The sequence below is a fragment of the Alosa pseudoharengus genome, unplaced genomic scaffold (assembly GCF_046254945.1).
Source record: "Alosa pseudoharengus isolate Yale_2024_CS ecotype anadromous, Long Island Sound unplaced genomic scaffold, YU_APseudo_1.1 YU_APseudo_1.1_scf_23, whole genome shotgun sequence".
NCBI lineage: Eukaryota > Metazoa > Chordata > Actinopteri > Clupeiformes > Clupeidae > Alosa > Alosa pseudoharengus.
Window position 1 is genome coordinate 30,838,172 of NW_027468685.1, and position 22,866 is coordinate 30,861,037.

A 22,866-nucleotide genomic window follows, 5' to 3' on the forward strand; every position below is an offset into this window, starting at 1 on the left:
ATTTAGTTCTGTGATCCCCACACAGTAGAAACGGAAATCACAATACATTCTACCCAGTTTGTCGAACTTCATTTAAAATTTAATGTAGTACCAAATATTTATTCTATCTTCGTTTTATACTGATAACATTCTGCGCACAATACTGAAAACTATGACATTAAATAAACCATACATTAAATGACCCTTTCTAGACATTAACTTCCATGAAAGAATAAAGGTGCAAAACAGATGTTGCATTACATGCAGCCCATTTAATAACTGTACATTAAATTACAATCTGCACATAGTGTTTCACTGCAGTTCATAGACTGAGCCATTTGGTCAGACACAGCTGTGCTTTCATTCTCTCTCTCTCAGCAATGAAGGTAAGGTCCCCTTCAGATGGCAAGACAGCCTCTTGTCATCTCTCAAGTCTTTCAAATACACCACACACACCCAGACTCAGTGAGTGTACAGAGAGGCTGTAAAAACAATGTCCCTGCGTATAGCAAGTGAAGCCCTCTCCATCTTGCTGCCCAGGACGGAGTCTCCCACAATCCTGGCGGCCTGCCGCACCTCCTTCAGCACCTCGTCCAGCCGCTGGATGCAGCGCACCACGGTGCCCTCCTGCACATCGGTCAGCTGGGCAATCTCCGCAAATGGCTGCAGGGGTTACACACAGACATTCAGGCATGCAGAGCAGTACATGGCCCTCTGGCTTTGTGCTAGGCACTGAGATAAATACTAATATTAAACAATCACAGGGCATTCCACTAGTAGTACATTTATGGTGTGGTGCTATATCAAACACACAGCTAAAGTCTCTCATTCAAGTCTCTCCTCAAAACCCATTTGTATAGGAAAGCTTTTAACCTATAACCCTACTTTGACCCTCTTTTATTTTTCTTTTAAATTGCCCTTTTTATTTGAACTGGCATATGTCTGTTACTTTCCACTCTTGCAACAGCCTGTACACTTTATGTATGCCTCCTAATTTTTTATTTAATTCTACTTTCTTACCTTTTACTTTTAATCCTGCCTGTCTCCCTTTTTTACCCTACAATGTTCAGTGCTTTGAGTACATGATAAAGCCTCTACAAATAAAATGTACTATTATTATTATTATTACAAACACTAAAGCTGTTGGATCAAACACTGCGAGGAACACTATAAGAAGACACACAGTATGGTGGCCTGACAGGGAAAAAAGTCACGGGTGAATGAGCATCATGACTCACCATGCCTCTGGCCCAGCAGTACACCACCTCAGTCAGGCCAAATTTGAACTGAGACACGAAATCCTCAGCAGTCTGAGCTATCCCACAATCCCTCTGCAGCTCACCAATTCTTTGAGCTACACACAGCACTCGGTCAATGCCCTAGTGAGGGAGAGGAGAGGAGAGGAGAGGAGAGGGGCGAGAGACAGAGAGAATAGGTGAGAGGAGATCCAACGGGTATATTAGTCATCACTAAATGTACACACACACACACACACATACAAAAACACACACACACACACATACAAACACACACACATACACCTCTGTTCAGTCAGCTCTGTTTCATATGCCCTTTCCATACACCACACTGACACACACACACACACACACACACGCACACACACACACACACACACACACACACACACACACACAAAGAGAATCAAAGTCAAATTACTGTTGGACTACCTGTGAACAGCCAGCCTCCAGTGTTCAAACTCTAAAAGACTTCCAAGCACCATGTTCCCTAGCGCTTTCTCTCTGTCTCTGTCACACACACCCACCCCCACACACAGATAACCCTGGAGTTCATCACTAATTCAGGGCATCTATAGAGCAGTTCCCTGTTTGAGGGCTGCTCAGTAACACACTTAGCAGCACGCTAGTAGGCAACACACCCCGACATGGTGCAGTCTGTTGCTCAAGCAGCAGGTGAAGTGTCCTTGCCAGCGGGTGGATGATGGTGAGTGTGTGTGTGTGTGTGTGTGTGTGTGGCCAACCTCCAGTCATACAGTTCAGACAGAAGTGATTCAGAGCCTACCGGACACACAGTAAACACACACACGGTGGCCATTTGCCCAACTGCTCTACCCTAACTGGGGCATGTCATCATGTGATCATCGAATAAATATAGAACCACTGCACAGGCCAGGATGAGCACTGCAATTCCCTTTAAATAATTTCAGTGAATCTTAGGTAATCATATAAATGATGGAAGCAGCGTTTCAACATAAACATTAGTCATGCATGGGAACCTGGCAGCAGACATACAGCAGGGACTGAGAGGACCACAACAGGGTCATCACACACCTGCCCATCACTAGGGTCATCACACACCTGCCCATCACTAAACACATACACCAGGAAACCACATGGCCACTCAGAACTTAAATGTATCCCATCTGTGCAGACACAGACACATATACAGACACAGACACAGAGAGAGACACAGACACAGACACAGAGAGAGACACAGACACAGACACAGAGAGAGACACAGACACAGACACAGACACAGACACGGACACGGACACGGACACGGACACAGACCCAGACCCATACTGATTGCATGCTCTAATCCAGGTCCTCTAAGGCCTTAAGTAAATAAGTAAAGCCACAGACAACACATTCTCACACACAAACACACAACTAACCAATAGCCACTGGCGCCTTAATGCAGGGGCTTACCTGGGCTTCAGCCCAGGGGCCTCGACCAATGAGGGGCCTCCTAATAATAATAATGATAATCAATAATAATAAACGGCGTCATTAGCCTACTCTGGAGCTAGCCTAAATAATTGAGCACATCGTACTGCTCTACAATTACATCCATGCAGAGGCCCCCTTTGTCTTCTCCAATTCTAAAATGTAACAAAACGTAATAAATCCCAACGGGTGTAGAGGAGCTAGAGGAGAGGCTGAAACTGACTGACAAACTTATCATACAAACTCTGGAGATAACGTGGATAGGATTGAAGCAAGATAAACGAATGACCTGGATTCCTGTAACTGTCCATGAAAACAGAAGGCATAGCAGGTAAATATCGTAACAAATAGCCTGGAAATGAAACGGCTTTAAAAACATGTATTTCACTTGTCTCATTGGAGTGAACGCTGTGGCGCGAATAAATGAATTATGATCTGCATCTCCGTTCACCAACAGCTAAGTTTGTGCTAACCCATTCGTACATACAATAGTCTATGTTATGTTTTCTCCACTGTTAACGGGAGATATGTCTCCATGTAGTGTAGTGATACAATGCATAAGGTAGCCATGTTCACGTCACATGAGCCAGCTTGTTCTGTAGGCTAAAAGTATTTCTGTCCCTCCCAAACTGCGATAAAGTGGTGTGTTAAGTAGACAGAATTTCAAAAAAACTCCTGGGGAACCCCCCGACACGACAAACACATGCACCTTTGAAAAGCTTTTAAACGTCCATGTGTACCCATCTTTTAACTTAGCCTACAGCCAGTGTTGTAAAAGTTCAACGCTTGTTTTCGTGCAGTAGGCTAGCCTTTTTGATAAGCGATGTCATGGGTAGGCTGACGTGATTCGAGGGCTTTCTGTTCCTGTTTATGTAAAGGTTTTACATGCTGAATAATGATAGGCTACACTGCATCTTATTAACCAAAAGCGCACGCTATGTGTCGGGTCAGATCGCGGGCCGGGTATCATTTAACCATAATTAATATTTGCGGTTGGGGGGGGGGGGGGGGGGGGGGGGGTCCTTAAAAAACATATAGCCCAGGGGCCTCGGGTGGTATTAAGGCGCCCCTGCCAATAGCACTAACTTTTTATAATAGTAATACTGTATCACACACACACACACAGAGAGAAAGAGAGAAAGAGAGAAAGAGAGAGAGAGAGAGAGAGAGAGAGAGAGAGAGAGAGAGAGAGAGAGAGAGAGAGAGAGGGAGGATGTCCTACCTCCTGCAGTGTGTTGGTGAGGTGGGGCTCCACCTGTGTGTTCTGGGAGAAGATGAGGCAGGACAGCAGGGCGGCGCTCTCTTCGGGTGCGAGGGGGCTGAGGGTGTTCTCAAACAGCAGCTCGGTGAGCAGCAGCTCGTGGCTGGAGATCTGACAGGCCACGCGGCCCTTCAGCTGCACCGCCCCACTCGTATCGATGTACTGCAGCGCCTCAAGAACCTGCCATCACAAGGCCAATCATCATCTACCATCACAGTCATCAGCATGATGACATACCATCATCATCTACCATCACAGTCATCATTATGATCACATACCATCATCATCTACCATCACAGTCATCATTATGAAAATCAATGTTAAAAAAACTGAATGCATGTATTTCCACTCACCCAGAAAGCATCTATCCATCACTAGTCCTGTAATCTTTTCAAATCAAACTCTTGTCATCACCAAATCATATAAGTATTTGGGAGTACTACTTGACTCACACCTTACATACCGTTAACACGCTTCCAAGCTAGCCAAAAAATTAAATCAGAAACTATATCTATACAACAAGATCAGATACCTATCCTCTACTGTCTCCAAAACCTATCTGCAAGCAATCATATTCTCAACCATCTCATACTGTCTACCAATATGGCCCCTCACCACAAAGGAAGTTACTGAACCCATCGCACGGTTATATTACCGAGCTTTGAAAATCCACAGTAAATCTTCCCAAATGGACACACCACTGCACTGTGCTCACTCAATCACATGCTCTGTCTTTTCAAAATTGTATCTACAGTCATGCTATTTCTTTTTATTTTCAACTCCCAACACAGCACTTCACAAACACTCATCTCTCTCTTATCAACACATAACATGCCTCAAGTGCGTGTCACTAGGTCAGTCTCCACGGCCCTCCACCCAGTGCCCTCATACAACAATGGCTTTGGCCAGAGGTCCTTCATACATACGTTTGGAATGGCATTCCTCAACACATCAGAGAATTACAATCCAGCACACAATTAAAAAAAAACTATAAACTGCTACTCCTCAATACATACACTTGCAAACACTGACCTCTATCTATCACTGTCTGTGCTAAGTCTGATGTCTATATGTTTGCTTTGTGTTGTATGTAAATATGATGTGTGATGTGCCCTGTCCCTGTTACTTGTTATATGTGCTGCAGAACAGGAACCTGCTGGAAATCATTTTTTTTACTGAGTCAGGCCAGTTTTAAACTGTAACTTTGTTACTTTTAATACTTTCCTGTATAATAAATATGAAATAAAATAAAATAAATAAATAAATGATCACATACCATCATCATCTACCATCACAGTCATCATTATGATCACATACAATCATAATCTACCATCACAGTCATCATTATGATCACATACCATCATCTACCATCACAGTCATCATTATGATCGATCAAATACCATCATCATCTACCATCACAGTCATCATAATGATCATATACCATCATCATCTACCATCACATTCATCATTATGATCATATACCATCACAGTCATCATAATGATCACATACCATCATCATCATCTACCATCACAGTCATCATTATGATCACATACCATCATCATCATCTACCATCACAGTCATCATTATGATCACATACCATCATCATCTACCATCACAGTCATCATTATGATCATATACCATCTTCTACCATATCAATTGTCATCCATCCATCTATCCATCTATCTATCTATCTACGCTGGCATGAATCTTTGGTCTAGTGTTATGGCATCAAACAAACCTTAATTCTCTGGTAGTACTCTGGCAGAAGGGAGAGAGACTGATCAGACACAAGGAACAGTAGTTTATCCATCTCCTCCTGCACCTGCATCCTCTCCTGGACACGTGTAAACTAAGAGAGGAAGAGACAGACGGAATGAAAGAAACAAAAAATAAATCATGAAAAAAAAGGTCATGAGATGGTATTTTGGCTGACAGGGAAGTGGTGTGGCTTGATGTGAAAAAAAACCCCAGACGTAACAGTTAAGAGAAGAAAGAGAGAGACGAGCCAATTGCAATGCCAATCTAACTCTCAGTTCTGTTTGCACCATGCATTCCAACACTGTGGCCATACAAACAGTCTTGACAGGCATAATCTTGCCACTTAGTTGGCATGGCAATGGTAACGGAGAGGCAGGATATGTGTGGCGTGTGTGTGTGTGTGTGTGTGGTGATTAATGAGCTCTAATGAGATGGCTCTTTCGTATCTCCTGCTTCCTGTGCTGAAGCCGCTGTGCCCGTTGTGCCAGCTGTGCCAGTTGCCAGGGGAATATCTCTCTGGCTGAAGGCCTGCCAGTCTGTCCTCTATTATGGAGTAGCCATCAACACATGTTTAATGCAGTGCCACACAAACACATGCATAATCATACATTGATACAAATAATCTAGACTATCACAATTACTTCAGACAATTCATCTGAGATCCTTAACATACTACTCAGACACACATTTCCATTCCATTGCAAAATTACATAAATCAATGATTCAGAAGGTTGAAGGTATTTGATAGTGTTTGTATATTAAGTAAGTGATTCTGTAAGCCATTTTCCAAAGGCATATTATAATCAAATGAATTGAACTAGACAGCCACAAATTAGATAACTGTTTACTGTTATACCGTTTAGAAACACCTTTATCCTTTGCACTGGGTTTCAATGGTATGAGACGTAGATGAGAGATATATAGAGATATAGATATATATATATGGAGATATATATAGAGATATAGAGAGAGCTGAAGATGGAGAGGGGAAGACACAGAGCACAGCAGTCATGAGAGGAACAGCAGGAGGGAGGGATGGAGAGAGGAGGTGGAGGGAAGGAGAGAAGAGGTGGAGGCATGAGGAGGAGGAGGCAGGATGTGGGGACCATGGAAATGAGAGAGGAGGAAAAGGATGGGAGGGTGTTGGACAGGAAGCAGGGGGCTGATGATGTATAAAGAGGAGCGCTGACTGGTTTGAAAACGAGGAGATAAGACAAGTAAGAGAGCAGAGGGGAGAAGAGGAGGTGCTGTACAGGAGAGGGCGTGGGGAGCAGAGGGGAGAAGAGGAGGTGCTGTACAGGAGAGGGCGTGGGGAGCAGAGGGGAGAAGAGGAGGTGCTGTACAGGAGAGGGCGTGGGGAGCAGAGGGGAGAAGAGGAGGTGCTGTACAGGAGAGGGCGTGGGGAGCAGAGGGGAGAAGAGGAGGTGCTGTACAGGAGAGGGTGTGGGGAGCAGACCTGCTCGGAGAAGGTGGGTGAGTGGATGCACTTGAAGTCTTTGAGGCAGTCCACTAACACGCGCTGCCTCATCACCCCCTCTACCACCTCCACGCCTTTCAGGTGCAGGTCATTCACAGGGTCAAGGGTCGTAATGCCGTTGGGGTTGGACTCGGCCAATCGCAGTAGCTCTTGTGTTGCTGTCGATATAGCCTGACCTGGAGGGTCCATTCTGCAGATAAAGGGGACAGATACAGTAACGTTCACACATGGTAGTGAACACACACTCATGGACATCACAACATCAACACAACACTTACAACTGCATCACACACGGTAGTGAACACACACTCATGGACATCACAACATCAACACAACACTTACAACTGCATCACACATGGTAGTGAACACACACTCATGGACATCACAACATCAACACAACACTTACAACTGCATCACACATGGTAGTGAACACACACTCATGGACATCACAACATCAACACAACACTTACAACTGCATCACACCATGTCAAACTTCAGTATATTCAAATATGCTTGAGAACTAAATAGAACACAGCGTTCACACCACAGCTGGAACACACATGCTCTTCTGACACTGTACTCTTGTTTCGGATGCATAATAGATTAGATTAGATTAGATTCAACTTTATTGTCATTGTGCAGAGTACAAGCACAGAGACAATGAAATGCAGTTAGTGCAAGAAGTGCAACACTACTCCACCACTGCATTCCCACACAAGAGCACATGTTATTGCATGTGCTGTGACTAATATGTGCACTCTATCCATACTGTTTGCTTTTATTGGTGAGTCATATTTCCTATATATTCTCTGTAAATAACCTGTAAATTGCTTCAGAGCCACCTACAACTGGAACCAAAATCCATGTTTGTGTTGACCTTAAAGCTGATTCTGATTCTAAAGCTGATTTTATAACAATGCTAACAAAGCTATAACAATGTTTGCAATGCACAATGTTTGCATTCTCAGCTCTTGTACTTACGACAAGTAATGAGGATGTTTTGAGGGCAAAAGCAACTCACTAGCTGTTATTGCTATTTGATTATGATTGACTGTAACATTCGATAATCTATGCTATAGATTGACCTACGTATTTAATGTGTTTCTATACCGCTAATAACATACACACAAGCACAAGCGCACATACCTGAAGCGCGGCTGCTGTCTCTTGTAGTAGTTGTCAATGATCCGCTCAGGAATCACCTTGAGGGTCTTGACTGTGATGGCTGAGATGTCCTGCGACTTCAGCTTCTGCACCGTGTGACTGCAGGGGCCTGCAGACAACAAACCCACAAGCAGGTGTGAGGGGTGAGGGGTGAGGTGTGAGGTGAGGTCAGACAGAGGGCTGCACTTTTGGACAGCTGCACAATTCATACGTGCTTTTTATACTCATCTGATGCTTCATTGCTCTGTGTGTGTAAAGGTGTGTGTGTGTGTGTGTGTGCATGTGTGTGTGTGTGTGTGTGTGTGTGTGTGTGTGTGTGTGTGTGACTGACCCTCTGGTGTGAAGAGTGTTGTACTGTAGAGGTGAGTCAGGCTGCTGTTGTTCTGGGTGTCTCCTCCAGGCTCCTCGTTGCCTTTCTCACAGATGATGAGGGTGGTGAAGGTGCGATTGACTGCATCATTAGACACCTTACAGACACACACACACACACACAATAGCATGAGGGGAGGGATGAGGGAGAGGGATGATCCACAGGTCAGGCCATATGCCATATGTACTGTATGTTTTCTGTCTTCTCACTTGTAGGATGACACCAAGGGCGTTGTGGTGCTGGGAGTTGCTGATGATGACAACCCGTCCTACAGAGAGAGCTTTGAGGCCGGACACTGAATCCATCACTGCTTGCTGAAGAAGAGAGAGGAAATCCAGTGTGATGTTTCATGGTCTACAAAGGGCATGATTACAGGGATACACATGTATGCTCCTAGGGTTAGGGGACAATTGAAGTAAAGCACACAAACGTGTGTGTGTGTGTGTGTGTGTGTGTGTGTGTGTGTGTGCGTGTGTGCGTGCGTGTGTACCTGCAGAGCCTGACTGGTGATGCGTAGCTCAGTGATGGTGTGGTAGTAGGAGAGCAGGTCAGACAGCTGACCCTCTGTGTCCATAGGAGGGAGAGTGGAGAGAGTCTTTTTCAGCTGAGAGATCCTCTTCTCCTGAGCCTGAGGAGGACACAGTGACATACCAAAAGGGTAAGGGAGGGAGAGAGAGAGAGAGAGAGAGAGAGAGAGAGAGAGAGAGAGAGAGAGAGAGAGAGAGAGAGAGAGAGAGAGAGAGAGAGAGAGAGAGAGAGAGAGAGAGAGAGAGAGAGAGAGAGAGAGATTAGATAGATAGATAGATAGATAGATAGATAGATAGATAGATAGATAGATAGATAGATAGATAGAAGATAGCGTAACCAGAAAAAAAACGCAGGGGAGTGGACAAGCCATATCCAGAAGGAGTAACATGTCGGTGTAAAGGGGCTCATGGGAATAGTACCTGAGTGTCCCGGTGGCTCTCGGAGAAGCTGCGTCTCATCATGTCAGTGACCCGCAGGGCCTCCACGCGCAGCAGGTTGAGGATCATGGTGTAGGTGAGGCGGAACTGGGACTGCAGGACGGTGGGCTTGCCCTGAGGAAGCAGGACACCTCAGACACACGAGCCTCATGCTCAACCCAGCCAGCCGCTCTTTTGCTACTGACATGGCTGCTCCTCGTGTTGTCATGGTAACTGTACTCTTTTTAACCAACCCTCTATGTAACTTTGTTATGGAGTCAAGAATGTGTGTGCCAAGATACAATATTGAATATACAAGGGAGGTGAGCAAGTGTAAATAAATGTAACTACACAAAACACTTATATAATGCTTTCTAGACACCCAAAGCGCTGTATAGTGAGGGCTGGGGTGGGGTGGGGGCTCATGTCAACAACTATCAATGTGCAGCACCCACCTGAGCATCCATGTAAGAATATTACATAATTGTGACACTAACAAGAGATAAGACAGCAAGATCCAGGCAGACTAAAAGTAAAGGGCTTCAGAATTTGATTCGGCTTCTATTGACGCCTACACTGGAATCATTAATAATGAGAACTGTGTTCAGAGCTAACATCAGATTCAGCATGATTCATGGTGACAGTAGCATACACAAGCTTATTTTATACTGAAGATCTGAACTAATGTTTGCCAACAGTGCAGTCAGTCAGCGTGTAGCCTGCACAGGTTGCCCGTGTCTTCATATGGGATGTATTTATAGCAGCGCTCTCTCAGACGAAATGGAGTGTCAAATGAAGCCCATTGAAAAGCCAAGCACTCACACTGTTGGGCAGACTAATGCGAAAGTGAGCTGGTTAATGAAGCTAGTGGCACAGCAAGCTGGTCATGGGTGTGAATGAGTGACGCAGAGTGCTGTGTGCTGAGAGCTACAGCTACAGGTACCTAGAGCACTCACAGATGGGCGAGTTTTAAGATAGGCTGATCATACTAGCAAAACATTAGGGCCATACATAATTACATCAAAACAAAATGGGATGTATGAATCGATCTAGTTTTGGATGAAAACACAAAAACTGTGTGATGTAGTGGAACGGTGCCTGTGATTGTGATCAGGACAGAAAGACTGTGCAGCTGTGGACTAACCAGCATCATGACGTGGAGATCGCCCATGTCGTGAACACCAGTCTTACACAGGATGATGACCGTGCCTGTGGCATCCAGACCCCTCCTACCTGCACGGCCAGCCATCTGAATATACTCACCTGCAGTCAGACAGACCAGGGTAAACACACACGCACGCACACACGCACGCACGCACACACGCACAGGCACACATAGAAAACGCCTTTATCACTCCATAATTGAACACACACTCATACACAAATGCAGACAAACTCCATTGTTCAGAGAAATAAAAGCAGACACAAACAAACACATAACTCACAAGCACACAGTGACACACAGCAAACCTAATTACATGGATCTGTGATTGCATCAGAAAGCCATCAAAGGCCTCTTCTGTGTGACACATTGAGCTGAAAGCAGACAGCACCATGGCAGATAGGACCCATCCCACATCATTCATCATGAGCCAAACACCTGGCCCTTCAGCACACACCTCACTGTTCCCATCACAAACGCATCTCCCAGCTAGCTCCCAAAAACTGCTTTTAGCATCTCAAAGGGTGACTAATACTTGTTTATGAATCATTTCATTTCAAGTGTTCCATTTCATAATCAAGCAAAACATGAAATCATCATGTAGACTCTCTGCTAAAGTGGGGCCACAACAGTTATGAGCTGAACAGACACATAGACTCAAGCAGCCAACCCATTCACCATTGTCTATTCAACATGTAGGTCTATATTATATATACAGGCCATAAAGATGGTTTGCAAACCATCTTTTATCCATATCTGCAAATATAATTTCCATGCATTTACATAGATTCATCACAGAGATCCAAACCAAAAACAAGACAGTCATTGTGTGTGTCTAGATCTCTTACCGGGCAGCAGATTCCTAAATCCGGTGCCATCATGTTTGCGGATGGAGTCAAAAACCACTGTCCTGGCCGGCATATTCACCCCCATGGCAAAGGTCTCTGTAGCAAACAGAACCTGTGTGTGTGTGTGTGTGTGTGTGTGTGTGTGTGTGTGTGTGTGTGTGTGTGTGTTGAGTGTGTGTTGTATGTGTGTGTGTGTGTGTGTGTGTGTGTGTGTGCAGATTAGATCCAACAACAGATCGCCATTACTAGTCAGTAAACTTTAGGAAGAGTTTGATCAAATGGCTCACCTTTACAAGCCCACGTGAGAAGAGCATCTCAATGACCTCCTTCAGGATTGGCAGGATGCCACTGTGATGAACACCAATGCCCCTTTTCAGCAAGTCCCTCATCGACAGGATCTAAAAAGCAACCATCAACAGCCATCAGCCATCTTCAAAAGCCTCCACAGAGTCCAGAAACAGGAAACAGAAACAAACCAAAGCAGGTCCTTAACCTTCATACAGCAAAAGTTCCTCATCCATCATCCTCCATCATCAGTTGTTAATAAATGTTACTGTACTTTCACTTCAATACTCAATTGCAGAAGACTTCTGAAAGAAGAAGCTTTGGGTCGTAGAAAAACAGATCACAACAGAGGCCTGGAACCTCCTGCACCTCTCACCCTCCACATCCAACCCACCCTACCCCACCCCAGCTCAACCCCAGCCCAACCTGAGGCAGCTGCCGGTCGCCTCCTCTCAGACGACTCATGCTCTTCTGGAAGAACGAGTGGACCTCGCTCTTCTCTGTGGCGCTGGTCAGGTCCAGTGTGCCCAGTGAGCGGGCATTATCATCGCAGCGCGTCCGCGAGAACGTGAACGCTACCACCGGAGTCTGCTGCCGTTGAGACAGGAAGTTCAGCAGCGTCAGCCACACAGCCTTATCCTGCGTGGAGCAGAGCAGAGAAGAGTACAACGTTATTTACAACATAACAATAACGTGATGTCCCACACACAGCCTTATCCTGCATGGAGCAGAGCAGAGAAGAGTACAACGTTATTTACAACGTTACAATAAGGTGATGTCCCAGAGTCACACAAAGGAGTCTTTCAACTGTGAGTATTCTACTCCAACTCAAACCAGCACACAACCCCACAGACACATGCAGACACAGAGACAGAGACTTCAAATGAAATCAAGAGCCACAGGGACTCAAACCAGGTCTGAGACAGATTATTGTGTAAAGAGGCAGTGAATGGAGGGAGACCTGGTTTGGCGTGGTGTTCTGAGATGTGTTCTTGGTGCCAAACGACTGGGCGTGTTTGCTTGTGCGCTCCTTTTTGGCATCCACAGCTGCGTAATACCTTTAACAGAAATCCAGCAGTCAGGAGAACAGCAGGCTCATGAGGTCTATCCAGGGAGGATTAAATGACAAAGACACTCCACATGTCTCCAACTACCCATCAAACTGTCAATCTGCCCTGGCCACTGTCTCTGTTCTATGTAATGCCAGCTCAGTGTGGTCTGGTGCGCAGACTGTACCCTTTAGTGAGGAAGTTTCCGGCAGCATCAATCAACAGGAAGAGCTCTTTCTGAGTCTTGGTGCTGTTTCCTGTGTAGAGGTAGTGCTCCAGGGGTACAGGGCGCTTCAGGGTGCTGATGACATAGATGTGCCTCTTCTTTAGGCGCCTGGGGGAGGAGAATCACAGGAGAGTGTACTTAAGAGCCATTCGTAGACGTAAACATGCTAATTACCAACCATTTCGTTCGAAAATTCTAAAACAACAATGTTTTTTAATACTTCAAAATAACATTTGCTAAATTAACCTTACATTTTTCAGTAGCCATAGGTGTGTAGTGTAGATTTGAAAAAAATCTAGTTTGGTTCTTACCGGGGCTTTTACTGCCTGAAATATCCGATTTTGTTTACCACGCTCAGAGTTTAGTGCTGGGCTGGTGGGTGCTTATTCACAACCTTTTACAACCGCTCCAAGCGGATTTGTACACGCAGCCTTACAACACTGTTTACAGCTCTTCGAGTCACGATAAAATGTAATTTTTGGTACATAGCTAATTTAGATAAACGTATGGTGTGGGTGCTTGTGTTTCTTTAGGAATCCGCCGTCTTGGTTTGTATAGAAATGAATATTAAGTGACACATACACGTAAGAGGTTGGACATACGTGACGGTTGGTAATATGTCACGTTCCTATGATTAACTCGGAGTAAATAAATTCATCTTAATTGCCTATGCAAACATTCTGTCAAATTTCATCTGAAAAGTGTGTAGTGGGGTAGAGAGAAGGACATTGCAATGACTTACCCGATCCACTCACTGAACTCCAATGCATTGGGAACTGTGGCACTAAGCAGGATAATGCTTACATGCTCTGGCAACATGATCAGGACTTCCTCCCACACCACACCTCTCTGAGGGAGAGAGAGAGGCAGGGGAATGCCCAGAGGAGAAGAACAAAGAGGAACAAAGATTTTTCAGAAATGAATCACATTTGTCATCCTGCAGCAGAATTCAGATGCTTAGATAAAAGCAGTATTTGTTAAGATTGTTTGGGTTTCTATTACTCCTTTAGATGAGAGCCTTACCTCAGCATCATTAATGTAATGAACTTCATCAAAGATCACCCACTCCAAATCCCGAATAACTTCAGAGCCATTGTAAAGCATTGATCTGAGGGAGGAAACAACATATACACCATACAACTTATCTGTAAGTTATCGCAGCTGAGCCCATGACAGAGCACACAGCTCTGTCACTCACTCTCTTCTTAAGGTTCATTTCAATATGTAGCCCGTAGGGGATAAACCCCTTGGTTGCCAGATAAGTGCTCAACCCGATCGGCGGATGCCTACTGTGGCATGCTGTGATGTGACACTGAGGCTGGCTAGATTAGACCTGGGACTCAGAGCTGCGGCACTGACCTGAGGATCTCGGTGGTCATGATAAGGCAGGAGGCCTCAGGGTTGAGCTGCACGTCTCCTGTCAGCAAGCCCACATCCCCAAACGTAGTCTTAAAGTCCCGGAACTTCTGATTGGAAAGGGCCTTAATGGGGGAGGTGTAGATTGTCCTATGAAAAAGAAAGAAAAGGAAATATGATTCAAATAAGCTCAGTGTACACACACACACACACACACACATAAACACGTTCCCATACCCATGTGGATATACACACTCTGTGTACACACATATACACACACACACACACACACACACACACACACACACACACACACACACATGTGGATATACACACTCTGCGTACACACATATACATACATCTACACAGACCTGTAAACACAGCCATGCATGTCCACCTGCTTACCTCGTCATGTGTTTCTGGGAGAGTGCAATAGCGTACTCTGCCACCACAGTCTTGCCAGCTGAAGTGTGCGCTGCAACAAACACAGAGTCATGGGCCTCCAGTCTGAGCACGGCCTGCTTTTGAAACACGTCCAGCTCAAATGACCACTGCAGGACCACGAGCGGGAGGAGGAAGAGAGAGAAGGCAGTGAAAATTCTGCTGATTGGCATGCCTTACAGTAGAGAGAGTCTGCTCTGACAGGAATCATTAGTATACTGAATGCATCTGAACTTGCAATGCATACCACTATAGATGAACTTGCAATGCATACCACTATAGATGCAACAGGGTTCTAGGTTTTATGGGGCATCAAAGCTATTGTGTTGACAGCATAGGCAAAATGATACATGTGTTTAGCTGAATAGGGCAGATGGTCAGAACATGCGCATGCGCAGAACATGAGCATGGTGTCAGTTGTCTGCTCAGCTGATTTTACGGGTAACATTGTGAAAGGGTTGTCCAGAATTTTACTTAAACATAATTTATAAATATAAGACAAATAACAAAAACATCTTGATCTATGATCTTGATCATATTTTTCCATAGAGTGCCTTTGGGACCATGTTTCAAGTTTCAGGATGGATACCTTAAAAGCTGGATCAGGGACACGTTTGTAGAAGTCCTCGCATGGTGAGGTGATGTCCACAGGTATGGCCCACTTCTTTGTGTCTCCCTCTTCACTTGTTCCTTCCTTCTTCCCAGCAGCGGTGGCAGGAGGATGAGAAGAGGACACAGGACCCTGAGAAGAAAAACAAAATCAAACACTGCCATGAGGATTCAGCCTGACTAGCTGATGGTTAATCTAGAGCTATGCTACGTGTGTTCCCCCTACGATACCTCCTTAATTCCGAGGTCTTCCAGGCTGTTCGTTCTGGGAAGTCTTGGCGTCTCGGCACTTGCTGGTTTTCCCTCCTTCTCCTCTGCATCAGGAGCGGCATCAATGATGTCATCAAAAGTGGCCAAGAGGGACATCAAGTTCACTTCCGTTTTCGTCGTTGTTTTGGCCTCTGCAGATACAGCAGTAACATCAAAGTGTCAATGTGTACAACTCAGTTTCAGGGGTGTGAGGGAGCTGTGTGGATAAAGTAGAAATGGACCCATACCTTTAACACTGAAGTCCATTCCTGTTTTCAACCCAGGAGGCACTGTTAGCAAATCTGAAGAGGAGACAATGTTTTTAGAATCAGGCAGGAGAGAAGGCAGCTATTTACTAAACACCGTCGTTCAGGTGACCCCTGGGGGTACGTGAAGGTACTCCAGGGGGTACGTGAGATTTTAAAATAAACATATTTAAAAAGTAGAATCCATGCAAAAATACTTTAAAAACAATTATTTAATATATTTAATATATGAATTTTATATTTCAGTAGGCTATTCAATTTTATTATCCTAAAAACCCAACCTGTCACATGCCACCCGCCATCACCTGTCAATCACTGTCAAAACTCAAACAATGGAGTCGTGGTTGAAGCGTAGCGGTTAGGGGGTACTTGGCTGAAAAAATATTTCACAGGGGGTACATCTCTGAAAAAAGGTTGAGAACCACTGTGCTAGAGGACCTTCTGTCTAATACTACAATTCACTGAGATGAATTCCCCCCCTAACAGTCCTAATACAAATAAGCATTTCAAAGAACATATAGGAGATACTCAAAAATAAAACTTTGAGGAAGAAGCAGATTATATCAGATAAAGGGAGCAGTAGCCCACCATTTTCAAAGTCAATGTCCTCTTCCAGCTCTGACTTCTTCTTTATCTGTTCCAAAGTCAGTTCCTCCATGGCAGCTATTGGAGGGAAGGTTTTTGGATGAAAGAACAATGTTTAAAAATAGCAAGCAGTCTCGATGACAAAGGGAAGACAGACAAATGTGTGTAGGTGCTCTAGTCCTACCCGGCAGAAAGGGGTAGTTGGTGTTGCTCCCTCTCAGGCTCTCTGAGGGCGGCCCTGGGGCCCTTTGCAGGGACAGTGAGTTCTTGGCAGACAGGCCTGTGTTCTCCAAAGGCACCTGCAGGAGCGACAAATTTCCCTCTGGATAAAGTATTTATCTATCAGCTATCTATCTCAGATAAACATGTGTGAATGTACTGACTGCAAACACAGAACTTACATTTTCTTTTTTAATCTAATAGTGAGAAATTGGAGGTAGGGCAATAGAAAATATCTTTAAGTAATTCCTTGCTGACATTACATCTGTGCAAATGTGAGATTTGGTTTTAAAGATCATATTTTCTAGTCACTACCTCTGTGAAGTCCAGCAGCATTCCTGTGGTTGGATCTCTCACCACGGATAGACCAGAGTGCAGAGGGGTGGGGGGACAGTGGAGAAGAGAATCCAAATGCTTCTCTCTCTTGGTCAATCTAATATTAAACAGGAAAATGCAACACGCGGCAGAGAGAACAGAGTTTTGACAAGGGCATTATTACACAAGTATACAATCATAAGACCCATATTTACTGTGTGAAAAAACTTTTCACGCACTTGATAAACTTCTCGAAAGCAGCATCAGTGTCATGGATGGGCAACCATGCCGGGTCACTCAGAAAACGCTTTTCCACCTCCGCCTGTAAGTCCACGCTGAATGGAGGCAGTCCATGTGGCAGCTGGGGGTTGGCACACAGCAAAAGTGTCACTCTCATCAATACAAATGTTATCTTTTAACAAATCAGAAGTACACTGAAGATTGAGAAATACAAAAATGAGAACAAAGTACTTTGAAGTATAGTTAGAAGTAAATGACCAGCTTACTGTGGTCAGTGGATGGAGAGGCTGGTGAGAGGGGAGAGGATGAGTCAGGAGTTCAAATTTCCCGGAGCATCCAACCTCTAGCAAAGACAGAGGCAGGTCTGCAGGCCCCAGAGGAGGCAACTCTGCAGAACAACATCAGTAAGCAGACCATAAGACCATAGTTTAAATGGTGCAGAAAAGCTACAGATAGATTAGACATTTCCCGTGATCCATAACACCATCTTGCTCCAAGCTATTAAAAAAACTACCACTTTATACTACAAGCCGTCCCACTGGTTGCCACACACAGGGATGTTTACAGCTAGGATAACTGATGTTACATTCATTATGTGTTGCATTTCTGTTAGCCACTGGCTAGCTGGCAAGCTAGTAAAAATTCAGAAAATGCTTTCAGACATTACACACCTGCAATGGTCATTTTCACAACATCTGTAGATTTAATGACTGCACATTAATAAAATCGCTTACCTATTCTGTCCATATCTTTCTATGGGGCACCGGACTGTTTCCAATCAACTTAGTCAGCGAAGTTGCAGTGTTCATACCAGATATGTTGGCACTAGTGTGTCAGTTTACTGTCTATGGTGTCAGTGTGTGTAAGGCGGATGTACGTCTCGCGGAAGTCGGTGATTCTTACATTTCAAAACATAATTGCAACTTTTTGTAAGATAATAAAAAAAAGTATGTTGGTGTGGTTTCTTTCATTGGTTGTTATTGTATTAACCAAAAGTATAACGTGAATAACTGTTTTATTTATTATTTATTCATCATTCGACCGATTTGTCCAACAGAGCTATGACATCATTTTCCTGCGCCTGTGTTGATGTGGAGAATCGGTGGAAATTATCGAACATTTTTGAAGCCAGAAAGGTTTGCTTAATAAGACAATGCAAACATGCAGTTATTATATTACAACATAGTTATCTGGTTTTAATGTAACCATTGATATAATAGTCCAGTAGACTGCCCATTGAATTGCTTCATTTGATCGATTATATTAACGTTAGCACACATTCGATTAGCAAGCGGTGCAAGCAGATGATGATGATGATGCCTGTTAACGTTAATGTTGTTATGTGCTATCAGCGTTTCACATGTAACAACTCAACTCTGCAATATAAATAGTGAAACTGCTGATATCCTTTTATAGGTTTAAACAGCGTGATCAAGATGGTCGTCTTTCCAAGTGCTTTAACAGAGGAAGAAGAGGCATTGCAAAAGAAGTATGCCAAATTGAAAAAGAAGGTAAGAGTCAATGTGTGTGCACTTGTTATGACATGAGCTCTTGCACGCGTACATAAACGACGAGGATTTGTTTTTGTTCCACCTGACAATGTTTCAGTCGCATGTTTTTCCTTTCAGAAAAAGGCCCTCCTGGCTTTGAAGAAACAGAGCTCCACTAATCAGAACAATCAGGCAGGACTGAAGAGAAGTATGTGTTAAGGTCGACAGTTAGTAAGTGAAACAGCTGCTAGACGAACTTCTGTTTATGTCGAATTTTCTCTTCTTTTCTCAGCCTTGTCAGACCAACCTGTGCTGGACTCAGCATCAGCTACAGAACAGGCAAAGAAACTCATTAAGTCTGGGGCCATCAGTGCTATCAAATCAGAAAATAAGAACTCTGGTTTCAAGCGCTCACGGACATTGGAATGCAAACTTAAGGTGAAGACTGTATTCCACATTGGTTAAGAGTGTACTAATTGTGAGCTACAGTGTAATAATTGGTGTAAGTAATGGTTATCCTTTCTTCTTTTGTTTTAGGACCCAGAGAAAGGGCCGGCCCCAGCCTTTCAGCCATTTCAAAGAAGCTTCTCCACTGATGATGAGCCTTCTGAGGTAAATGTCTCACTTGACATTCTAACACAGAAACTTGGGTCTATCACAAAAGCTGAGCAGTGGACTCAATGAACACACACAGTGCAACTGTCTGTGTTGTATAAAGCTACTGTATGGGTAAAGAGCTTCATCCACACGTTCATAAAATGTCCATAACTTGGCCTATGTTGTCCCAAATTGTCTCATTATTTTTCCTATGGGCTGCATGTGATGAGCTTGAACAACAGGACTATGGGTCAATTTACACTGAACTTACACTTTAATGTCATTCACTGGGTTGCACTCTGTGCATACAAAAATGGGCTATATAAATAAAAGTGACTTGACTTGACTGTCTGCTCAGTTTGGTATACAGTACATCCTCTTTGGAAATGAAACCATGTTAATATGTATGAAAATCCCCATAAAGCTTTATTGTGGCGCTACTCAGTCTATTCATTTCCCTCTTCCAGTCTAGCAAAAGGACTCAAAGATCTCACAAATCTCTCTATGATTGGTAAGTACCAAGTTCAACTTGGTAACCTTTTTAATTGTTTTGAGTTTGGCCCACATTCTTTGAACAGTAGGTCCACACTGCATAAGCTAAGACATCTTTATCCATTATTTTAATTGTAAGTGTTATTGCATTCTTCCTTCCCCTTTCAGTTTTGTGACTCCAGGTGATCGTTCTCGTGAAGATGAGGAAGGAAGTGGGACGCCATTGCCTAGTGGGACGCCCTTGCCTAGTGGGACGCCCTTGCCTAGTGGGACGCCCTTGCCAAGTGGGGCGCCATTGCCTAGTGGGACGCCCTTGCCTAGTGGGGCGCCTTTGTCTAGTCGAGACACCGACCGTGACCAAGAGCGAGAACGTGAAGTGGAGCGAGAAAGAGATCGAGAAAGAGAGAGGGACCGGGAGAGAGACAGAGAGCGGGACAGGGGCAGAGATAGAGACAGAGAGCGCGAGCGTGACCGCGACAGGAGTCGAGAGAGGGACCGTGATCGTGAGAGAGACCGCGAAAGAGACCGCGATCGGGAAAGAGACCGGGAGAGAGACCGGGACAGAGATGGACCATTCAGACGTGAGTGACCACAGTGTGTTTTTATACATTTTTGCCAACATTTGTGCTGTATCTTAAACTACAACTCAAAACTGTATTGGTGTAATTGTCAATTGTTCATTGATATTCATAAAATCTGACATGTATGTTTGCTTTTACATGCATGTGCGAGATGTGTTATGGTGTATACATTTTATTAAATGTTTTTGTGTGCACTCTTGTAGTAGAGCGGGAGAAAGAAAAATGAAAAGTGATTCAATTTTATGAAACTTGGTAATATCTGGCTAATGTGCGTGTTGCTCAGGCTCTGACACATACCCTGAGCGGAGAGGTGCGCGGAAAGGCAACACGGTGTACGTCTATGGCACAGGCCTGGTGGAAGACAGCCTGCGCACTGCCTTTTCCCCACATGGGAACATCATCGACCTGTCCATGGACTCCCCTCGCAAGTATGTCTGCAGTCATGAGTACAGCTGCCCCCAAATTCAGTCTGACAAAACCATTACTGTTCATTATGTGAAAGATTGTGGCTTTAAAATACTAAAATGGATTTTTAATGAAGGAAAGCTTGCTTAAACTAGTTAAATTAGATCAACAAATAAATCTAAAATTGTCTCTAGTGTTATTATCACTAACAGTAAATGTTTGGTATGTTGTACCTCCCTATTCCTACAGTATGTGTTGTAAGGCTGCTTCATAGAATAGTGACATGTCTCAGGGTAATGCTCTTTCTCTATCGCACCAGCTGTGCCTTTATCACTTTTGAGAAGATAGAGTCGGCTGACCAGGCTGTTGCAGAGGTGAGTAACACATGAAGACTTTTTTCCCTTTCCTCAATTTTTTACACACATCTTTCCTTTATAGATATAGATAGGAATTGGATTTGAGTATTTTCCAGGTTATGGAAAAATGTTTGTGCTTCCAGACTTTTGCATCTACAGTAGGCCTACTTTGTTTGGTGAACTCAAAAAGTAAAAACATTGGTGTGAAAGCACATTCCAACACAGACAGCTTCCTCTGTTCTGATCCAACAATAGCCATTGCAGGTTTTTTGAGGGCTGTGAGTTCATAATCATACTAAGTGGTTGGCCTGGTTGGGTACAGATCCTAAATGACTAAAATCTTCTGCAACATAATAGCATATGTAACATGATTTTAAGATTATTTATTTAGGTAATGATCATTTAGCCGTAATTTAAACGACGGGCAAAGTACCAAGTCAGTGAAGGAGCAAGGTGCCTCATGCATGAACTTTGTTGTGTTGTGTGGGTGCCATGTGAGAGGCTTTAGCTGACCCATTAGTGTTTAGGATTAGGATCTTCCTTGTAGTGTTGAATTAGCAAACCCATTTAAAGTTAGCTTTAGTTAGACTTTAGATTTTGCACTTTGCCCAAAATTTAAATTAGGGCCCCCAGTTTTTTTTTTGGATAATGATGTCAAATAGTCATCAGGAACATTCAGCAGTCAGGAAATTTCAGTATGGAAAAAGTATGGAATTTTGAAAAAGTGTAGGAACCCTGTATCATTGGAAAGACACCCACTTGCTTGATGCAAAGATAATAGTAGGCAAATTGGTCTTGATCCATTTAATCAATGTTTCAACGTCAGATGAAACAACAGGTAATATTATCTTTTGTATCACTCCATACACTCTCCATTTTTCTTTTTCTCTGTCTCAGTTGAATTGCACTTCAGTTGGTGACATTCCCATCAAAGTCAGCATTGCCAGAAAACAACCTATGCTGGAGGCAGCCACGGGCAAATCTGTCTGGGCTTCTCTGGGTAAGTCTCCAATCTATCACAGAAGAAGGCTGTTGCACATGCTGTTTGCTATCCAAAAAAGTAATGCCTTGTTTTTCTTCTCCACAGCTGTGCAGAACAGTGCGAAGGGTTCCTACAGAGATAAGAGAAACCAAGTTGTGTATGATACTGCAGACTTATTTAAGTAGGTTTGTCTAGTACTGTTTCTTATGTAGTGTGAGTTGTGGAATCTTCTGCTAGTGCTCAATAGAAAGCCGGGGTGCTTGCTTTTGTACAGATGCATTTACAGATTAGGAACGTTTGTGCAAAGACGCTTTACTCAGTTCATGTTGACAGCAGCTTTTTTTCTTTTTTTCTGTGGCACTCAATAAAGCTTGTCAATACATTTTTCCATCCCGGGGTTCGTGTAGTGTGTGATGTGAAGTGTAGTGCACCTCAGTGTGTGTTGTACACACAG

General features: G+C 43.9%; 2 protein-coding genes across 2 annotated transcripts; one reads left to right on the forward strand and one right to left on the reverse strand.

Moving 5' to 3' along the window:
• Nucleotides 1–236: 236 nt before the first annotated feature.
• LOC143141092 (superkiller complex protein 2-like) lies at nucleotides 237–18,359 on the reverse strand. Its single transcript, XM_076302356.1, has 29 exons — nucleotides 18,244–18,359; nucleotides 17,776–17,897; nucleotides 17,509–17,630; nucleotides 17,270–17,387; nucleotides 16,920–17,034; nucleotides 16,739–16,813; nucleotides 16,133–16,186; nucleotides 15,867–16,036; nucleotides 15,616–15,768; nucleotides 14,991–15,136; nucleotides 14,589–14,735; nucleotides 14,253–14,337; nucleotides 13,972–14,078; nucleotides 13,191–13,337; nucleotides 12,916–13,012; nucleotides 12,381–12,593; nucleotides 11,957–12,067; nucleotides 11,670–11,781; nucleotides 10,804–10,922; nucleotides 9,663–9,794; nucleotides 9,206–9,343; nucleotides 8,925–9,029; nucleotides 8,677–8,812; nucleotides 8,328–8,454; nucleotides 7,161–7,371; nucleotides 5,685–5,795; nucleotides 3,907–4,125; nucleotides 1,218–1,358; nucleotides 237–642 (listed from the first exon to the last, which is right to left on the reverse strand). Exons 1-29 carry the CDS (start codon nucleotides 18,254–18,256, stop codon nucleotides 442–444), a joined length of 3,747 nt encoding a protein of 1,248 aa, XP_076158471.1. The 5' UTR covers nucleotides 18,257–18,359; the 3' UTR covers nucleotides 237–441.
• An 8-nt stretch (nucleotides 18,360–18,367) lies between these two features.
• LOC143141094 (negative elongation factor E-like) lies at nucleotides 18,368–22,802 on the forward strand. Its single transcript, XM_076302359.1, has 12 exons — nucleotides 18,368–18,456; nucleotides 18,567–18,645; nucleotides 18,926–19,020; nucleotides 19,138–19,207; nucleotides 19,292–19,437; nucleotides 19,537–19,611; nucleotides 20,064–20,107; nucleotides 20,257–20,669; nucleotides 20,953–21,097; nucleotides 21,394–21,448; nucleotides 22,328–22,430; nucleotides 22,518–22,802. The coding sequence occupies exons 3-12, from the start codon at nucleotides 18,946–18,948 to the stop codon at nucleotides 22,595–22,597; spliced, it is 1,206 nt and encodes a 401-aa protein (XP_076158474.1). The 5' UTR covers nucleotides 18,368–18,456; nucleotides 18,567–18,645; nucleotides 18,926–18,945; the 3' UTR covers nucleotides 22,598–22,802.
• The last annotated feature ends 64 nt before the right edge of the window (nucleotides 22,803–22,866 follow it).